The sequence below is a fragment of the Plectropomus leopardus genome, chromosome 7 (assembly GCF_026936395.1).
Source record: "Plectropomus leopardus strain MGB_pleo_1.0 chromosome 7, ASM2693639v1, whole genome shotgun sequence".
Classification (NCBI taxonomy): domain Eukaryota; kingdom Metazoa; phylum Chordata; class Actinopteri; order Perciformes; family Serranidae; genus Plectropomus; species Plectropomus leopardus.
In genome coordinates, this window is record NC_142182.1 from 18,310,536 (window position 1) to 18,331,849 (window position 21,314).

Here is a 21,314-nt window from a genome sequence, read left to right on the forward strand (position 1 = left end):
TATTTTGTCATTATTACTCAAGAGTCTACAGCCATGCTTGTGACTCTCTGAGGCTATACTGGGCTCTACTTAGGCACAGAGGTGCTTTGGGCTAAATGATAACGTCAGCATGCTAACGTGCACAATCACAATGCTAACACACTCATTTAGTAGGTATACAATGAAAAGCATCTTAGCGTTAGCATGCATGACATGCACGACATCTGCTGATGAGTCTAAAAGGAGTACTTCACCCACAAAATAAAAACTTGCAAACAAATTACTGTAACCTTGTACTTAAAAAGAAAATGTTTTTCTTGCATACCTGCATTGAAAAATTTTGATATAACATTTAACATTTTGATATATTGATTGATTGTAAACCACAATCAACAAAAGCAAAACTGTATCAGAACATTCAATATAATTCAATATTACAATCCAATCGCATGCTCAGGACTTCCCACACAGACCTTTCTGATGTGGAATTAAACTGAAAGTGAAACGTAACTATGCTTGCTTCAAAGAAAGACTCCATCTACAAAACCAATGTTTTTACCTTTTACCACTGCCTCTATAGGGAGTTTGTCTGCTATAGTGTGATTTTTTTTTTGACCCTTTAAAACACAAAAGTCACACAATAACACAAAGAAACTAACTGATTCAATCAATGAATGAAATGTTGTGCTTGGAGGCATGCGAGAGAAACAAAGTTTTCTTCACAAACTCAGGGCAACATGGTATGACTAATTGATATACAATGGTCATTTTGTGGGTAAAGTAATACTTTGAATACAAACTACAGCTGAGAATTATATAAATGTCATTTGTTCTGCAGGTATTTGGCAAGCAGGCTGAAAAATAAAGCAACTGCAGTGCCAAAGAAAGCAGTTCATTAAATGGCCACTTGACTCTTTCTCCAAAACAGAGTTAATCCCAATAGACCCCCCATGTTAAAATGCCCCAACTTTACAGCCAAAATTAACATGTTTAAAGTCTGGTACAAAAGTAGTTTAGGTCTTTCTAGCTTTCAATATTCTAGAAAAGTGCACGGAGTGCATTTCTTCTAACTCCCCCATTTACATTTCAACAAGGAACAAAGTTACACATACTATTCAAGGGCGGGGTCACTTGAGTGACAAGTTGTGTGAAAGGCGTTGCCACAGTGTGGTTAAAAAAAACAAGAGAGCGAGAGCTGAAATACGGACCTCAATTATTCATACAGCAGTCCACAAACCGATGGGCAACATCCATTATTTATATAGTCCATGTTATTTGGTCATAAAACAAAGTACTAGAGAAATTCAATTTCTGACCTGTTAGATAAAAAGTCAGGGGATCTCATCTCATCATTACAATTCAACCTGAGGGGGGCTTGAATGTCTGTACAAAATTGCATGGAAATCCAGCCAATAATTGTTAACACAGTTCATTTAAAAGCACAAATGTTAACGTCAAGTCATTAGGATTCACCCTCTGTGGGTGTAGATGTCTGTGCAAAAAGTATTGTTGCGATCCATCTGCTGTAGTACATATTGAGATATTTCACAGAACAAGAGAAAAATTTTAACTGCTGGTGGTGCAACAGAAAATGTCAGAGGATCATCAAGTCATGGGAATTGAAGCCTCTGGGGACCATGTCTGTACAAAATGGTAATTTTTCCAATAGTTGTTGAGATATTTCAGTCCAGACCAAAATTGTAACTCCACAGACCAGACCTCCACTGCCATCCTCCACACCGAGGGAACATAAAATAGACTATGTGCTTTTGCTGAAAAAGAAAACCAACCCAAAAGTCTCCTGGGTGGGCAGCAGGTATTGACACTTTCATCATGCTTTAGCGCTGCGTCTTAGTTTTGGCCAGATGTTATGATGCAAACAGATGGATCTGCAGCTGCATTACAATAGCAGGGCTGCAGAAATCAGCATTGCTCCAGCTGTGGCTCCACTGCCTGAGCCAGGGCATGTTAAATTACTGAGGGTAATTTCTAAACAGTGTAAATTGGCAATCATAATAGTTTGTGCTCTTTAACTGCATGCAGCATTAAATTGCTGCAGTGCGATTCTTCCACCTAATAAAGAGAGGACAATGGCAAACTCTACTTAACTATACATCTACTCACATCTCTGTATTTAGTCTTCTGCACAGTTTTATTTAATTTGGGTATTTGCGATCATGATATTCAGCCTTGACAAAACAAGGCAAACAAGAAACAACCTTGGGCTTAGTAGATTTTAACAAGGTTTTCTGAGCATCTTTTCTCCGCCGTAATTACGATTTGGATTTTCCCTGATGGGCTGCAGCACTTTTGTTGATAATCACTCGTGTTCATCAGGATGCAAAATAAGTCTCAGACAGATTCGTCTCCTCACTCGCAGTCACAAACTCAAACAGGAGACAAAACCAGAAAAAACTCAGTCTCATTATTACCAGCAGCTCTTCATAAAGAGGTCTGTGGCAGATAATGACAGGAAAATGCGCATTTCACATTTCTGACAGGAAGAGCATATATCTTACATATGCCTTGATCCAAGTGTCTGTTCTGGTGCATGATTTAAGAGAGTGTGCCTGCTAGCATTTTGCAGTGACTGGTTTAAAGCAACTAGGAAGGCAAACATAAGCCAGCCATGTTCACTTACACTTAATGAATTATTTAATGTATTCATGTATCAGTGAGCTAGTGAGCTAGTCAGCCCATCAGCAAAAAAGATATACTGTTCAGGGCTTTTCACAGTAAATAACATGCATACATAACACTGACAGCAACAGTAAACATCCTGCTGTCTCCACGAAAGCTGGAAATATTTAGGCCTGTAGGCTTGGGCTTTGAAGTTGCCTGTTTCAAGGTTGCACCTGCTTAAATATGAATTCATTTAAATTCCTATTTCAAAAGTCATCATAGCGCTCCTCACCCTGTTTTATGTGAAAATATAAATGAAAATGTATCAGCATATCTACGCAATTGAGATCCCTGAAGCTTTGCTTGACAAGGTTAACCACAGTAACAGATCTGAAGGGAGTAAGTGAGGTTTATTGGAGCAGAGAAACAAACTTCATTCAGCTTGTGTTTGTTTGTCAGTTGCAGGGCAAAGCATTCCATCATAGAGGGCCGGGGCAGGGATGGATGCCTGGCCGCAGATGATGGTAAGATAGCCTTTGCAGAGGGGAAACACACCGAATCATTGTGATAGTCATACACATTGAATGCTTAATCAGAAACTGGGCTTTGCAGTAACTGTATCACATCTTTTGTAAAACAGATAATATGCAGTCTGACAAACAAGCAAATGAGACAATTTAAGATTTTATGCCATTTCTTTTATTTTAAATGTAACCTTTATTTATCAGGAGGTAAAAGACTAATTTGGCCTTACCAAAATCTTATTTAACTTTTTCTAAAATTTCTTCTTAAAAAAGGTCATAAGAAAAAAACAGATTCATGACATGTATTTAGACCAAATTTTTTGCACCTGTGTTCTTACAATGATGAATCCCATTGTCCTCTTAGGTTAAAACACATGCCAGTTCCTTACTAGCTTAGGTACACGACCTGCCAATACCCATAAAGTAAAGATGACACTGTCGGGTCTTGGGCACACACAGTGTGAAGAAGTAGAAGATAGAAGACAAAGAACATTAAACATTGAAGAATGTAGTCAAGAATGCCCAAATAAAAATCAAACTCCAAATGTAGAAATAAATTTCAACAGTTCTGAAATACAGAAAATGAGTAGTGGATATAAACTATCCCAAAAAAGGAAAAAACAAAACAAAACTGAGGAAAGAGGCGAGGTGTGCATTTGCGAGTGACAGAAAGAGAGACAGACAGGGTGGAAGGTGGACTATTTTACTCAATGTGTCTGTAACTAATAACTTACTCAGAATACTGCTTCCTCTTATTTTGATGCTTTTGCCCAAAGCGCCTGTGATACTTTCTCGCATTAATCTAAAATAAAGTCATTTAGAATAATTTCGACGGTGTCTGATGATACCAGTCCCTGAATATTTAGGAAACTTTTCAACCGGCTCCAGTTGTAGAAATAGCAGAAAAGTAGAAATAAGTCCTGGTAGCGAACTTCCCATACATTTTTGTAGGATGTATATCTGGAAGTAAGAACAAAGGAGTCCCCATTGCACTGTAAGCATGCATGCATGTATGGCTATGACACCAGGACGCCATACTACTACGCCATAATTCAGCATAGACATAAAGGTGGCAGCAACAAGTCTTCTTCTGGCCTCAAAGGTAAAGTAAGACTTGTTTCTAAAATAAAAACTAAATATCAACTTAAGTTTTTCATCAACTGCTGAATATCAGGCTTAAATGAGAGAGAATCATCAATTATGATTTCATGATACTTGTAATGAGATACAGACTCAATCTCAGAGCCCTAAAAAGTGGTAAAACATGGAAGGTTCAGTAAATTCTTTTTTGCATTCAGAAACATCATGAGTTTTGTTTTGTCAAAACAAATTGTCGTTCCTCCATAGCCACTGATGTTAGTCAGTCATTAATCTGCACCTGCTTGCTGGTGTACCTGCCAGTATAATGAACCACCTGACCTGAAATTAGACTTCTAGAGAGACTGTCAGTCAGCTCAGCCAAAACCAACTGACTACTGTTTCATTATTGTATCAGCAAACCAGCCAGACAACCAGTCACTGAAGTACATGACATAGTGATGGATATCTAAACACAGCACCTGATCAATAAACAGCAGAAATCCATCAGTGGCTATGAAGAGATGACAAATGTCCCAAGGGAGCACAGGATAACTTGTGAAAACAACTTGTTGTGTGTCACACTGTTTGAAAATTGGCCCTTAAATAAGTATGCCTTTTGTACATACTTTCTTCAAGTCTGCAGTGCTGCAAACTTTTCTTGAGGGATTCACCAACATCCCATGGTGTCAGACTGGAAAGACAAAATAAATGAGTGAATAATTCATTGAACTCTGGCAAGAAAGTACTGTGCCTGCTTCTTTGTTCTATCAATACATTAATATGATGATTTCATTTCAGTTATCTGATCAAACTATACCCCAAACAATGTAAGTGTGTGTGGTTATTATTGTATTTAGAATGTGAGAAACACACACTACATATGAAATCTAACACTTCACTGTAGAACGAGATGCCTCTATTCCAGATAACAACTAAATGCTGTCACATTCCTTACACACTACTTGAAGCCGTGGTGGCCTTCTGCACTCATACTAATATGTGTTGAGTGCTATAAAAATAAACATTCTTAGAATTATTTTTATTACCATGCAACCAGGTTATTTAATTTTGCAAGGGGTCAATGCTTGGGCCTTATGATCCTAGTTTACTGAAAATGAAATTAATGCCCCGTTTACACGTACACGGAGAAATATTCCTGCGTTTGCACCCTTCATTTACACGCAAACGGAGAATTCGCCTCTGAAAACGATGCTTTTTAAAAACTCCGGCCAGGGTGGAGATCTTGGAAAACACCAAGAGCCTGTCCGCGTCACCGCCAGCGTCGCCGGTTTTGCGTCCGTCCAGGGAGAACTGCCGTCTGGCGGGACAACTTTGTAAATGAAGTGGTTGTCCCGGAGGAGTGGCGTGAAAATTTTAGGATGTCGCGGTCATCACTGCTGTCACTCTCAGAATTGCTGCGTCCCTACCTCGAGGGTGAGATGACCGTCATGCGATCTCCTGTCAGTGTCTTAAAAAAAGTTGCCTGCACCCTGTATTACCTGTCCTGGCAGCAGACATACACGGGTTCGTGTAAACACAAAGTTTTCTGAAAACGGATATGTGTGCACGGAATTATTTTTGAAAACGGAGAGGGTGAAATGTCCGTTTCTAAAAATAACCCTGTACGTGTAAACAGGGCACAAAATTAATACATTCTCACAGGTATTGGAATGATTGGACCAATAATAGATAAATTAACAATTAAAAATGCCAGGTCTTGGGCTTTAAAAAAAGCTTCTCGTCAGAGCCTGTGAAAATGTCTGTACAACCTGCACCCACAATTAGTTTTAAACTTGGGTGATTAGTTGCATGTTGTTTAACCTTTACTATTTCCACATGGATGAATCTAATCCACTCTCTGAACCAGCTCTCTGAACGCACAAGGATTGACCTGTTGTTGTTTGTTTATAGTACAACCTCAAATTCTTTCACAACAACCCAGCCCAGAGAGAATTATACCAACATATATGGTACAGTTATTGAAATTTGCCATAAGTGCAAAAAATTGCCCCTTTTAATATGTTTAATATCTTGTTTGTTATCAATTGTTGAACAAAGCTTTGTTGAGTTGGTTGATAATAAACACTTTCCATCTGCATAATTAGCTGGTGCAATCTTCAGTTTGGCTTTCAATGTTAGGATTATTTTCAGCCATCATGGACTCCACCCTTTAGTATGAGAGAACAGACCCCCATTGGCAGTGAGCATACAGGCAATTCCACCAACAGCCTTTGAGAGCATGCCAACTTTGATTTTGAAATGAGTATACTGGAGCCCTCAGGGTGGACAATGGGAGCAGGAGTATGAGTGGAGTCTTGGCTGCTTGGATGCAGAACCACCACAAAAGCTTTCATGTGCATGTTCTGTGTGTGGGCAAGTGCATCTGTAAAGAAGAATGCACATGATTAAAAGTGATACCAGATGGCACTGAGATTAGATATGTGATCATATCGATATATATTTGCTGTGGCTTCATGCATACTCCCTGAGGAGCTAAAAAAGCTTGAGGCATTTCAAATCACTGTCACAATATTTTTGACAAAATACCTCAATAAAGCTATTGCAACAGTACTACAGGGTTGACTGCTGGTGCATTCACAAAGTATTTACACAAAAAGATTTTTGTCGTAAATAATAATAAATAAATAGTAATGGGATAAAATGGCTAAGAGTAAAAGGCCAATAATAGGACAGCTAGAACAGTAATCCAGCTTTTATAACCAGGGAAAGACAACACAAAAAAAATAGTATGTCCAAAATATAACACAATACCTCATCTCTTTTCACAATAAACTACTGATTAGAGTAAAGTAAAGATTTCCCAGGCCTTTGTGCAAATAAGGTCAGGGCTGTTTTTAAAGACCCCAGCTTGCCAAATAAGAGAAGGGGATATTTGCCAACCCATTTAACAGCAAAACAGAAAAAAAAGCTGAAAACATCCTGCCAACTGCAGTCACAGCCAAACCTGTCAATCAAACAGCTCAGCGCTGCGGACACAAACACATACAGTCCAACACACAAATCCATACGCAAACGTAATTTCACACACATGCCGACATCCAGCAACGCACAGGCACCCAGCAAGGCATTCAAGCATTCAGGCAGATCGATAGGCTTTCAGGAAGCCAGTAACACCCAGGTTGAGCCCCTGAGGCTCTGGCCAAGTTACTCAGCACTTTCCCTGGTCACTCAAGAGGAGCCATGCTGGGCTCCGGGCCAAGAGCCAAAAGACAGGAAAGTAGCATATGGGTAAGAACTAAACTTTTGATACAAAGTAATTCTGTCACTTTTATGACAGCATCATTATCTGCTCAGAGAGTGAGTTCACAGTTCACTTGAAATGTCTGGTCGAAGGTCTCAATGAGGAATAGCCTTTGTTAGTTCATTCAAAAGTGCACTGCCAAAGCTTTGGGGATTTAAAGAAAACGCGTCTGCATTACAGCATCTTCCGATACGGCAAGTGTAGTTAAAGGGTGCATTTAAAACTACAGATTGGAAGAACTGGTGCAATTTGGGGATGAAGTTGCAACACTGTCACTTTTTCTTTTATGAGCCAATAGTTCACATTAGAGGGCGGAGTCAAATGTTTCACAACAACAAACAAAGCGACAGTGGAGGAGGTCAAAATAATGCACCTTTTAATGGAGGGTTGTAGACAGCGGTGGTCTGTGATGCCATTCAATACATCATAACTTATGGATGGAATATTATCTTCACTATTTTACTGTTTTTTTTTCAATTCCATAATTTTTTTAAAAAGTTTTTGTCTTCTCCCACAGTCGTATCTCACTTGAACCGTGCTACACTGCACCCATGATCTACGGTGGTAGTGCTGCATTTTATCCCTAGCTATAAGCTATCTGTAAGAGAAATTATGATGAATTGTAACTTTACGCAGACAATAATCCATAAATTATGGATTTGATAGTTATCAAATCCACAATGCACTGTTTTTGGTTTATTTCCTATGTTTCGGGCAGATCGCATCCTCACGTCAACCAAGTCAACCAAACTCTAATGAACTGGGAAGCAAACTGTGAGCCATATTTTCAGGCCAGAGTTTGGTTTTTTGGTCTGCACCTGAATTCAAATAAGCTTTCACACACACCAGACTAGTCAACAGAATGCTCCATGTTTTGGTTCAAAAGGACCAAACAGCTTAGGTGTGAAAGCACCATCAGATGCTGTGTTTTTTCATTTAACTGTTACATCTGTTATGACCTAGTTAAATATCATACCAGTGTCTGCATTTCGGACCAAATAGTACTTCAGAGTCTTTTATTTTGACGAGGAAAACTGAAAGGAATGTTTCAGAAATGAAAACATCTGGGACAAATCCTGAATTTCCACTCAGGAAAGCACAAATGAACTGTTTCAGACATATGTTTGCTTTCATTAGATGTTGAACTTTGTTTGGTTATTTTGAAAAGTACAACCAAAGCAGAAAACACGTTTGACTGGGAATAACTGTATTTGTGCTGCACCCAGAGGAGAAAGGACAGATGGAGGTGGAAGGAGGGATGGAAACTAGGGAAATTGAGCATGTTGTGCGAATTTCCCTTTTTGATAGACTACTCCTTTGGTCAGGCATCTGATTTGTTCTCATAACAGAATATGAAGTATGAAGATAGCTGAGGAATCTTTAAACCGATTGCTATAATAACTGCGAAAACAAGAACATGGACACTGTAGGTATGTCATTTTATTATGTGTTAGTTGACATGTTTAATGGATCATTGGTTGTCACTGTAAACGATTATAATAATAGTTTTACATCTTGGTGTAACATATAAAACAAAGAAACCCTGCTACCTTCTGAATATAAGTGTTGCTGGTTGAGAGAGTACAGATATAGATATGCAACTGAGGATAAACACAGCGTATTGACAAAATCTGTTTATCATGCACTGTTTGTGTGTACATGTGCAGACAGACAAGCAGAGATACAAAAAAAATCTTAAAAGGATGTCAAATTTAGTATGCCAGCTGTCACCTTTTCAGTGAGATTATTAAGCAGGTTATTAAGTAGGTTAGGTCTGACCTGAAGATGGTGCATGAAAATGCAAGATGAACTAGACAGCATTACCAATTCTGAATGACACCTGTATTATCTTTGAAAACAGAAAAGTCAGGGATTTCCTGAATGCGCATGTTTGTGGTCTTATCATTAAGGAACAGGTATTCTAAAATAACACAAAACATCAGCACGCCTTGTCACGAAAACAGATTTTTCCAGCTTATAATTAGAGTAAAACCTTTTGTAGTGTATGGACATAAAATGTATAAGGAATGTAAGGAGAGCGGGCTATAAAATAATGAGGAGCAGATACTTCTGTGGATGGTTTGTTTGTGACAGTGAGAGAACAGAACTGTTTGGCTCGTTTGATAGCCGTCCTCTGCAGCTGCGGCTGACAAAAGCCATGTTTATAGACTATAAACAAAAACTCCAAGTGGGAAAAGCTACCGCGTACAAAACATCTAGTTTAACAATCACAAATGCACATAATGCACACATTTACTACATCAGACCATGTAAATACAGAGCACTTTTAATTCTGGTGATAAAATGAAAACTCTAATTATCTGACAAAATAAATAAAATTGCTAATCTAAAAGCACACAGATTAATTACACCACTTTCAGAACTGACAAATGACATCCCAATATGCTCGTCCACTTGTGGAACAAAGGTTTCTCTTTACCAGGGAAATCAAACCATTGTTCTATAGGGTAAAATTAAAAGAGCTATTAGTTTTATAGTGAATCGTTCCATTGCATTACGTTTTATCTTGAGGGTGTTCAATGGCTTATCTGTGAAGACGAGCAACCTCGTATAACAGACGTTGATCTTTGTTACATCAGTAGTATCTCTACTTTATATATACATACACATAAAAAAAAAACTAGAACTAAATGTTTCACTAAATCTCCTGGAACTAAAGACCTAAACTCAATAAACAGGAAGGAATAATTATAATTATAATAATTATAATAAATAAATAAATAAATCAAAAGGGAAAGAAATATTACAAATCCTATATTGTAGTGTCTAAATCATTTAAAAAGCCAACATGTTTGACCACTACAGCTCTTCTTTGGGGCTTTCATAAAACAGCATGTAAGTGACCTCACCTATATATCTGCAACTAGACTAAAAGCTATGTAGACAAATAAACACACACACACACACACACACAAATGGAAGAGCACCGAAAGACGAAACAATAACAACACCAAAGATAGGAGACCTAATGTTTGACTTAGATTCCGTGATGTGTGTGCGTGTGTGCAAATACTCATGCTAGTGACATAGAGGGGAGAGACAGCAGAGGTGTCCAAGCCAACAATATTGGCAGGAGGGTGGAAAGAGAGAGAAACAGACAGAAAAATGAAAAGAAAAGCAAAAGAGAGCAAAAAATGGCCCAGTTACCTAATGGCAATCAATGCAGACTGTATGTACTATAGTGTATGGAGATTATGTTGTAATGGCAAAACAAAGTAAGCCCTTTAGAACGCTTTTCATAATAAAAAAAAAAAAAGGCAATTTCAGTCATGCTTATAGAAATGGAACCATATCTGATCGGTTTCTCAAACTGTCACAGCAGGAAAGTGTTATTGATGTAGTATCCAGTTGTTCTAAACAGTGTTATAAGAACTCAGTGAAGCTGTCTGGCCAAATTGATCTCCCGGGTGCAGGAAAAAAATAAATAAATAATTTAAAAAAGGTAGTACAAAGGCTTTTTTGGCCCCCAAGAGTAGACCAAGCGGACCTAAAATGACCACAACCTCTTAAGAACAGAAGAATGCTTTACTGAAAACTAGTTAAAACATTTAGTATGATCCAAACAATATCAAAACTTCAGTCTGGAAGACTTGTTAACAGATTTATCAAACACTAAAATTGCAATTATGGACCATATAGGCGAAGACTGCTGCATCAAAAGTAAATGCAACAGTGCATAAAACCTCAATTTAAAAAGTGATGGAAAAATATTCTACCATGGGAATGTTAGCAATGACTAAAGAGAAGGCACATTTTCTTCTGCACTGGTATGCCATCCCCTCTGGCTTAAAGCTGTGTGGAAAGAGACTCATCCTCATGCAGGACAGTCAACTCAAACAAGGCATGTTTGATATCCAAGAACAGTCGGGACTGATGACTCATCTCGCTTTCTTTTTTTTACCCCCAGACCCCACTGAATTATTTGTGAAATATTTGAAAAGGGCAAAAGAAAAACATACTACAGCATCACAAGACACTATCAGGTATGTAAAGCAACTGGCTGCAATAATCTGGATTCTCAAATCCTGCAAACATTTGTGGAATCGATGCCAGGTCAGGCTGCCGCAGTGCACAGCATGGCAGTGGGCAAAGAATGGATGAAACTAATACAGAGCAGTGAACTTAAAAGAAGCACGTCAAATGGATGGTTCAGTCAGAGAGACTTACAGAACAATGAATTCATCATCTTGTGCAAATACAGTTTGCTGGAAAAAGCTCTTCTTGTTTAGGAAGCTCTCAAAGAATCCAAGCAGCATTGAAGACTCTGCTGGGAGAATAATTCTGCTTTTAAGAAGCACATACATGAGTATTAAACCTAACTTAAATCAGAACTATCAAAGCTTGTGGAGGTTGCGTTCATTAGCATATCATCAGACTAAGAATGAGCAGAGTTACATTGTAAAAGCCAATGGGCTCATCTATGAATGTGATTGGATGTTTCTTGTCAGCTGGTAGCCAAACAACTGATGAATGCCTCACTGATGATGAAGCATGAACGCAGTTGCTGATACAGATCTACAAGATGTTTCCCAGCAGGCTCCCAGCTGATGCAAACTGCTCTGATTGACTCTGGACTCTGATCATTTCAGGCCATCGCTTTCTTTCAGACTCAAGATGTGCCAGCGTCTGGTCAGAATAATGTAATATTAATCTTGACAGTTCATATTTGCTTGCCAAAACCTGCTCCCCAAAGTCCTTCAAAGCTGCAATTAAAAACATCATGTTACTAATTGATGAACATCCTCTTAGTGAACAGCCTGCATTGAATTAAACATGTGGAGTTTCTTTTCCATTCCAGGAGCGCTGTGAGTGTTGTTTGATAGTCGTACTGCAATTTGCATCAGAAATGTAAATTTCTTGTCAGTTAAGTAGGTTAGGCACAGATGACACACCAGTATAGGAAGGAAGCAAGAGTGATCTTCTTCTGGGATGTAAGGCGGAAAGAGAAAGTGGGGGAGACAGAGGACAGAAACTGAAGAAAAAGTGACAGAGATAGTGAGAGAGTGAGAGAGAGAGATAGTGTATCAAACGATTGCCAGTTGCACCATGATTGCAGATGGGGTCTTGGCACTACTGTCTACACCCTTGATGCCCTGTGATTGCAGCTCTACAGGCAGTCTCTCAGAGCTGCTGATGCCAGTTTATGTGCCAGTGGACCAAGATGCCAATTCACAGTGAGCAGCAGGTGTACTAACAGAAAGGTGAAATATTCATATGAAAAAAAAAAAATACTCCAAGTACAATAAAATAAAATACTTGTTAGCATCAATAAAGTCACCAATTGTAGTTTAACTGGTCAGACTGACAGGATATCAGTCAAATTAGTTCTTGACTGCATGTCTTTTTTCCCTGATGATGAGAAAACTGGCTTTTAAAAAGTAGCTATTATCAATATTTATTAAAAATAGGTCAAATGACAATGTGTATGTAAAAGGTGTTGCTCACAGTGGCAAACCTACAGAGAATAATTGCTATTTATTAAGCAGCTTGGAAAACCTCAGTTTTACTGAGCATCTTGATGTCTCTCAGCCTACTTGTTTACTTATTTATATTTGTATTTCTTTTTTTGCTTTTCTTGCCTATAACTTCAAAATATTTTTAGGGTTTTACCTCATACAGCCCTTTCCAACGGGGAACTGATGCCGTTATCTCAAAGCCACCAGACTACATTGACAAAAAAAGTCATTTTACTTTGCAGAGCACGTACGTTGCTGGTCTACCACCACCTTTATCAGTTAGGTAAGTTGTCAGGTAAAGTGGTATAATTATTCCAGATATACTGTATACTTAAATTGACATGGATTTTTTTTAGGTGGCTGAAATATATTGTGCTGTGGCCCCCTGCCACAGCCGTACATTGCTTAGCGTCTATGCCAGTAGATTCAATTTATCAAAGTAACGCAGTACAGAAAATAAGCACAACAGAAATATCAGATAGGTCGGACCACTGTGTTTAACTATAATGTCATAGGTGGTTTATGTCGATAGGAGAGTTCTTGTTTGTCACAACTTTGGTTTACTTTTCAAAGTTTCAGCCGTCATTCTCAACAAGTTAAATGGACCAGAAAACATAAATATTCAAATAAGTAGACATGTTGTATACCACACAACAGTTAATCTAATTATGTAAAGTACTTCTGGATGGTTTATTCAAGAACTAGTGCTGTCAAATGATCTTTTTATTTGTAATTAATCGCAGAATTACAATAGTTTATCGCTATCAATCACATTTCAATCACACGTTTTCAACTCCATTATTTTGCATTTCAAAACAGTTATGAAGTCCGTAGTAACAAGATAAAGCAATTCCCATCGGATTGTCTTGATTAGGAATCAAATGACAGCATAAAAAAAAAAAAAAAAAAAATTCTGCAAGCATGAAGTGGGCATGTCTGTAAAGGGGAGACTTATGGGTACCAAGTATAATGCCTCACTTAGCTTGATACAACCTCTTAAAGACAGGAATGTCGGCTGGCGAGGCGATTAGCACATTTAAAAAAGTATGGACCTTCATCACATTGCCATTAATATGTTAATGCTGACAGCTCCAATCACAATAGATGGTCAAAGATGAAACAGAAAATGGTTTGGATGACAATTTCACAATTTACATTCATTATTCTTCCAAATAAGTTTAAAACTTGCCTGACCATTTGTGTTTCTTTACAGCTCAGACTTGTTTAAGAATGCCATCATGTTCCTAAATGTCAGCAATTAACTATGTGTGAGTAGAAAAGATGGCCAAAGCAACAAAGTTAAGACTCAGCTTAAACCCTAATCAATCAGTTTTCCTGGCCAGTCAAAGTGTCTCGTAAATCCCCAGACCGTAATTCCCACTTTATTCACAGAACTTATTTTAACCACATCAACCACTTCAGTGTTAAATTGTTTTTGTACAATTGTTAAGCTCATATGAGCCCATCTACCATTAAGTTTTATTAATATAAAATACATATTTCAGCGAAATGAGTAAAGTTTACAACATTTTGGCTGAGACATTTTGAATTATATAGTTGTAAATCACATATGAGGTAACTGTAAGTCAAGAATTCTCATGGCATTTTCTTTTTTCAGTGATAAATTTGCAATCTCCTTATAAAAACGATTCACTGCCACTTCAGCTTCGTTCCACTCTCTCTTCTCTCTTGTCCTCTCCTCATTCTGCAACATCACACCCTCCCTCTTTCATCCCGGCCCTTCTAACCACCATCTACCAGCAGCTGACCCATATAAGGTTGACCGTAGCTGTGAGCCAGATCCACCAGGGTCCCACATGGATACCTTTGGTTTACGCTACCCACACTATCACATGTTACAAACAAATACCATGCCCATGGCACTCATATTGTACATGCAATGCTCAGATTCACAAACATATTGTATGTAGGAACACCCACCCACACTCTCACATACCAGTGCACACACACACACACACACTTGTAGACCCATAATGGCCTTTCCTGTAATTACAGTCATTTGTCAAAAGCACACCTTGATTTATGGTCAAATTAAAAATACACCGGAAAAGAAGCCACAGCTCGTGGTGACTCTGAGTACAGAAGGTGATAAATGCTGCTCCATTACAGGCGTGAGAGTGGCATGATCAGGATATGCATCCTGCCATGCAGAGAGAGGCGAGGAAGAACATCAATCCATGCATCCCACAGTCTCTGGATGACAGAGTAGGTGGATGCTTAGGGTGGCATCGGATGGGGTGGTGGTGGTGGGAAGAGGGCAGTGCAGGGCAGGTTATGCTGCCAAAATTAGTAAGTAGGCCAACAACGTGTGGGACATAAGCTTTTCTCAGCTCACTGTAAAGGTAGACTGTTCATAGCCTTGCAGCCTTGCTTCTTCTCCATGTGGGGATTCTTCTACATAATTGAATTTTTTTGCTTTATAGTTTATGCAAATACCTCAAGATAAAAAAAATAATTTAAAAAAGGCTATAGCCTTCCGAAACACAGTTGCATTTTACTGAGCCACACAAACAAACTGATGGGTAAAATGTTCCCTTAATATACTAACTAGTAAATTGAATGCCTGTATTCCTGCTATTCCTCTGTTTCTGGGGGAACATCTGATAACTGTATGTCTAAAGCAACAGTGGGGAAATAATGAGGTACTCAATGACATTGCAAAAGGGTTAAGGGGATATGCTGGTTGAATAACGAAATGCAGTCACTCATGCATTAAGTGGGCTGACTCAAGAAGAAAATCATGTATCGCTGAGTGAGCAACAGATACATTTGAATGAAGTGTAGCTGCGGGTAGAAAACAACCTTTAAAGCAGCAAATAGATCACAAAACTCACCTTTTATATGGTACATGATGGAGACTTTGATGAATGATAAATTCGTCCTCCGTGTGTGGGTGTGAGTTTGTGGTGCAACATATTCCCAGAACGTTATTGTGTGTGTATTGTGAGGAAGGACAGCAAGCTATATCACCTTAAGTTAGAAGGCAGAAGCCGCTGGGAGAGGAGAAAAAACAAAACAGATGACAGAGCTGTTCCGTTTGTCCAATTTATCTAAAACAACTAAGCTATGTCAGAAATCAAGTACTTTTAAATTGCGTCAATGATAAAGTTGGAGGCAACATGAGCATGAGACAAGGAGTGTGCCAGAGAGGAGGTCTTTGGTGCTCAATGCGTTTAATATGCCTCTGGCCATGTGCCTGCCAGGAGAGCTCAACGTCCACAGACGGCTGCCCAACATGAAGTGCAAGTCTTACAGCTTAAAGTGCCAAGCCCGGAGAGTTCCATCTCCTTTACATACATGTACATTTATATATATATATATATATATATTTTTTTTTTTTTAAAAGTGACATCTTAAGGAATGCTTAATCAAGGGATGTGAGTGATGCTATAGAGAAAGCTAAGGGCTGCCATGTTTTAAGGAGTAATCATGTTTGGTGGTGGTATTGTAGAAAAGCCTCACAGAGCCATGGTTTTTCTCTGCAGGATACAGATAAGGTGCTCTCCTCATTTCTTCTCCACATTTTATTGGCTGTCAGCGTGGTATGCCCTATAGCTTCCCAGTACACCATAAAATCAAAACCCCAGTTCCTCCTAAGGTTTGCATAAATTAACAGAACATAATGTCTTCTTATGATGGCCTCTTGGAAAAAAGGCATACCGCCAGCTATAAATGCTCATGAAGAAGTCCAGTTTCTGCACACTAACAGCATTACTGATATTATGAAGTGCCATTATTTCTGACAGCCTGCCAGGTTGGTGACAGCAAACTGCATCAACTTTACTGCCACCTCTGAGAAGGCAGTGGCGAGGCAAGAAACAAACAGCTTGCAAAACTAAGGTGAGCTATAACACCATCTCAAAATCAATACGTCTCATTGCTGTATTTCTCGGCAACGTGGCAGAACCCACCGAGAGGAAGGACAACTAAAGTAACTTTTCAGAACTAAGAGCCTCATTTATCCTTTAGCAAATGTCATTCACCGCCTGGCCTCTCTGATGCATCTCAACCCTGCAGAGATGTCTTTTCACATTTGGAAAACTCCAAAGAAATACTGTGATTATTTTTTGTGAAACATAAGAAGGTAAAACCAGCATCCAGATTCTTCTTTTGATCTAAAGGCATGGGTCTTTCAGAAAAACATTCTGTGCATCTACAGAATGGATTCTTGCAGCTGTGGTTGCTGCTGCAGAGACACAGAAAAAGCTGTGCGTTGAATTGACGGCATTGCATTAACGTCACATAAAAGATCAACTCTGTTGAGCGCTGTTATTGCATAAATTGAAGTCCATTTTTCATTTTATTCATTATTCAGCAGAAATGGCAGTCCTCACCATCGGGTCAAACATCTCTTACACCTGAATAAACTCAACTCCTTGGTGAAAAAGCAATTTTCAGCCTTTTCTATTACGCCTTTTATATTTTGAAATTAATTTCTGCTTTGTTCACAATGGTTTTTCAAATTGAGCTGTAGGCTGTAGGTATGTGAGGTTAATTGTGTAGCACTTCAATCTAACCGTGCAGATGTACAGATTTCTGGCTTTTTTGGGTAATCCTCTAAATCACATCCAGATATCTGGATGAGAGTAATTGCACATACAAAAAATATTATTATTCAAGGGCAAAATTAAAAATGGATAAAACCTCAAGTGTGTGTTAGGTCAGTTTCACTGATTGAAAGATGACACCTGACACAACGCAGTCAATTCATATAATCTAGCAGGCTTAGAAACAGAGCACACAACTTGTCACAAAGAACATATATCTTACATGTGCTGTCTGTGGATGAGAACATGTCTGTACATCGGTCTAAACAATTACAATGTCTGAAAGTTTGAGTCATCTGAGGTCATGAGTTGAGAAAGAGAGATATTCATGACCTACTCTTTTTTCATTTGATCATACATTTCTATTTTCACATACATCAATTTTTTATGTGAGCAGTGACCAGCTGAGTAATAGGAGAGGTGGTGAAGTGAATGGAGGACAAACAAAACTATAAGAGAAGTGGCCAAAAAAAAGCCAGAGAGAGGAAATGTTCAACTACACTGATGGAGTGTCGAACAGAACAGGATGAGCATCATAAGTGGGAAAGCCAGAGAAAGCACGAGCGTTTGCACACTGTATGTGCGTGAGTTTCTGGGATATGGCCATTAGACGAGATGGATGTCCTTGAACCCGGGTCTATGCCAACAGGTATCTCTCGCTAACAGACCGCCCCTCCACTGGTAATTACACGGGGAGGTCTACAGCAGGTGGCATGGGGCGGTGTGCAATTTACATAAATCTGCATGTGTCACTGGGCCTGGCTGCAGCCTCTGGCACTCAGTATAAATCACGCTCACATTCAGCAGATAATTTGTTCAGATTTAACAAAAATGGAATGTAAAAGAGTGTTAACACTTGCTCTGAAATCCATACGTATTGGTGAATGCACCACATGATTTGGGCTAATAAATGTCTTTCCCTTTCACTGTTCTTTAAAATCCAAAACAGACATGTCCTCAAACACTGTGATCACTGTAATAAAGCTACCACACCTGCAATTGTTCAATCCATCCAAAAGTCATAGAGCATACTCTCACAAAACCACAGAATACAGTCTTTTAAGATGAATGCTGAAATCATGTGCCTTATTTGTTTTCTTTGTGCTTTTCTTTTTCATCATTTTCTTTTTGTTTTTCAGCATGCTGTTCAGCTCCAGTACCTGCTGAGGCATTGTGTTTGTGCAAGTGCTTTGAATTTTTAAGAGGCACTACAAATGATCAAAAACCATATAGCATTTCGCTTGAATTTTTGCGCAGCTATAAATCAACAACACAACACTTTTTGCAGCATGCCTCTCATACCACATACATTTGTATTTGTATCGTATGCATCTGTGTGTGTGTGTGTGTGAGTGTATATGTGTCTGCACTGCCTCTGCCTCTGTCCATAACTTGTGAGCAGTGGGACCCCCCATGGTGAGATGTGTTTCTGCTGACAGGAGCATATTCAAGGTAATAGAACCACTCTGTCGTCTCAGAGCAGAGCACTAAAGCAGAACTGAGTTCTGTCTCCGACTACACGCGTCACTGAACCTCCAGATGACAAAATGCCTCACTGGCTGACCGAATCAAACACACACACAAAAAAAAGCAGAAAAAGAAGATTGAAGAAGAAAATGCTCAGATTTGTCATATTTTGATGTCTAGGTAGGAAATTATGTATTTTTAGTTTGGACGACCCATCTGTCGGTGGAGTACCACTTGAAAAAGGGTTATACTGTGTAAGAACACCACTACAAGCACTACATAAAGGTCCAGCCATAAAATAAGAAATTGCGTTACTCTTGTGTAAATAGATACAGCGTTTTATGTGCATGGAACTGAAGCAGGCGATGAAATTCCACCAAAGCTGCCTCGTAACGTGGAGAGCAACACAGTGGGATGATGAAATAAATAAAGAAGAGCCTGAATAATGAGAGCGGAATGAAAACAAGTTTCACAATAAATGACAGACTGCATTAACAAACTATAAATTATTCCCATTTGAATTTACATATTTCTATTGTATTTCATCATACTGTAAACATAAAACAACAACAACGCAGTGCAAAAGTGAATGAATTATTGAGCAAGTGAATTAGTGAAAAACTTTGTAAGCCTTGTAGTGAAACTACTGTGCACGCTGTCAATCTCTGTGGAGAGACGTGCCGGCAGCTATAACTCACAACCCCAGAGGAGCAGGCTGCTAGCCAGCAGACATTATTGCTGATCTCTGTGGAGACGGAGTGGAGCTGTGCAGATAGGCATTGCCGGAGGGTCCCAGAGGAGCAGGCTGGACCAATAAGTTGTGGCAGCAATATGGAGTTGTGATTGGACTGATTTTTGCATTGCAGGAGTCAGTGGGGAATGTGCCTGGCCATCGCAGTAACAAAAGGGTGACGCGGCTGCCTCCCGAATGGCTCCGAGACGAAACTGAGCCTCCACAACAGCGACCGTTCAGCACTGAACCCCTGCGACCTTCCTCTGAACTCCCTCTCAAATCTTTTATGTTTTGATTATAAACCTGCTGAGATCAAACACACATCTCTGCATAAAAAAAAGAAAACACAACTCCGAGGCTGTTGGGGACCGAGTTCTCTGGAAGGCTAAGTCGACTCGAGGATGGTAACTGGTGTACTGGGACTGTAAAACTCCAGCAAAATAGTCACAAGGCAAACACACACAACACGCGCACGCTTAACTGAGCAGCCCAAAGCTGTCTTCAGGGAAGGCACAAAAGAAGCAGAAAAAAAAGACTTTTGTAAATATCATCCAATCAAGGAGAATAATTCATTCCCAGACACAAATTATGTTGCTGTTGTTGTTATTGTTGTCTTTGTGGTGGGAAGACACAAACAGATCTATCTCCGCTTTGTAACAAGAATTCACATGAATTCTAATGAATGCGAAGAACAAAACAACCTAAACACACACACACACACACACACACACACACACAATCACCTTGACCTGGAGGGAGCTTGGCTTTGCTCTGCTCAGCTCCACTGGATATGCAGCTATTCAAATCCTCTGGAGGCAGGCAGGCAGACTGAGGGGTTTATATGTGTTTTTGTGACTGCACACCCACATGCAGATTTGTGTTGAGGAATGACAGAATTTTAAAGAGAGAGGGGAAAACTGCAAGAACATCAAAGAAAACCAGAAAAAGTGATCTAAAAAGTATGCTCTGTCCGTTTTAACTGACCTTGTAGAAGCGCCTGGCCTCTCTGGAAAGCTCCGCTGAACGCCACCTGATAGTGTTTGACCTGGAAGCCAGGTACACAGCCGTCGAGGCTTCCATCCTCTTGGCCGCCCACACGAGCGACCTGCAACACACAGGGCAAAAGACAGGTCAAATCAATACACATGGACACCCCGTTTTTGTCCAGATAAACCTGACATACACGGTCTCCATTAATGTGAAATGACATGAGGCAGGAGCAGATACTTCAATATGCAGCAACAACGAATAAAAAATTCTACCAGAAAAAAAGTATTATCACATATTAAAAGAGCACTCTTCCAATAGCATTGCACTTTTTTGAGAGTCAAAATTGATGCAGCAGAACCAGAGATTCCACAGTGTTTTATTCCATGCATTATTCTCCGACGACAATATTTACTTACACGCATACATGTAACTAAAAACAAATAAGAAATCTTGTTTCAGAGTCAAAAAAGATTGACACTGAGGTATTTAGTTCCCTAATTTCATTTGGTGATGGAGGGAAAAGGCTAAAACTGATGTTAAATAAGAGACAACTGATTCTATTCAGGTTAGACTTTCAAAAGAACGTGTTCAATAGCTTCTCCTTTTCCTCTT

At 39.2% G+C, this 21,314-nt stretch overlaps 1 protein-coding gene across 1 annotated transcript in view; it reads right to left on the reverse strand.

Moving 5' to 3' along the window:
* The window catches only part of cdh13 (cadherin 13, H-cadherin (heart)), a 368,162-nt gene that overhangs the window by 247,439 nt on the left and 99,409 nt on the right, over positions 1-21,314 (reverse strand). The window contains exon 2 of the mRNA XM_088080115.1: positions 20,697-20,817. Coding sequence (XP_087936241.1) covers positions 20,697-20,817 — 121 coding nt within the window. The remainder of the gene's footprint in view (positions 1-20,696; positions 20,818-21,314) is intronic.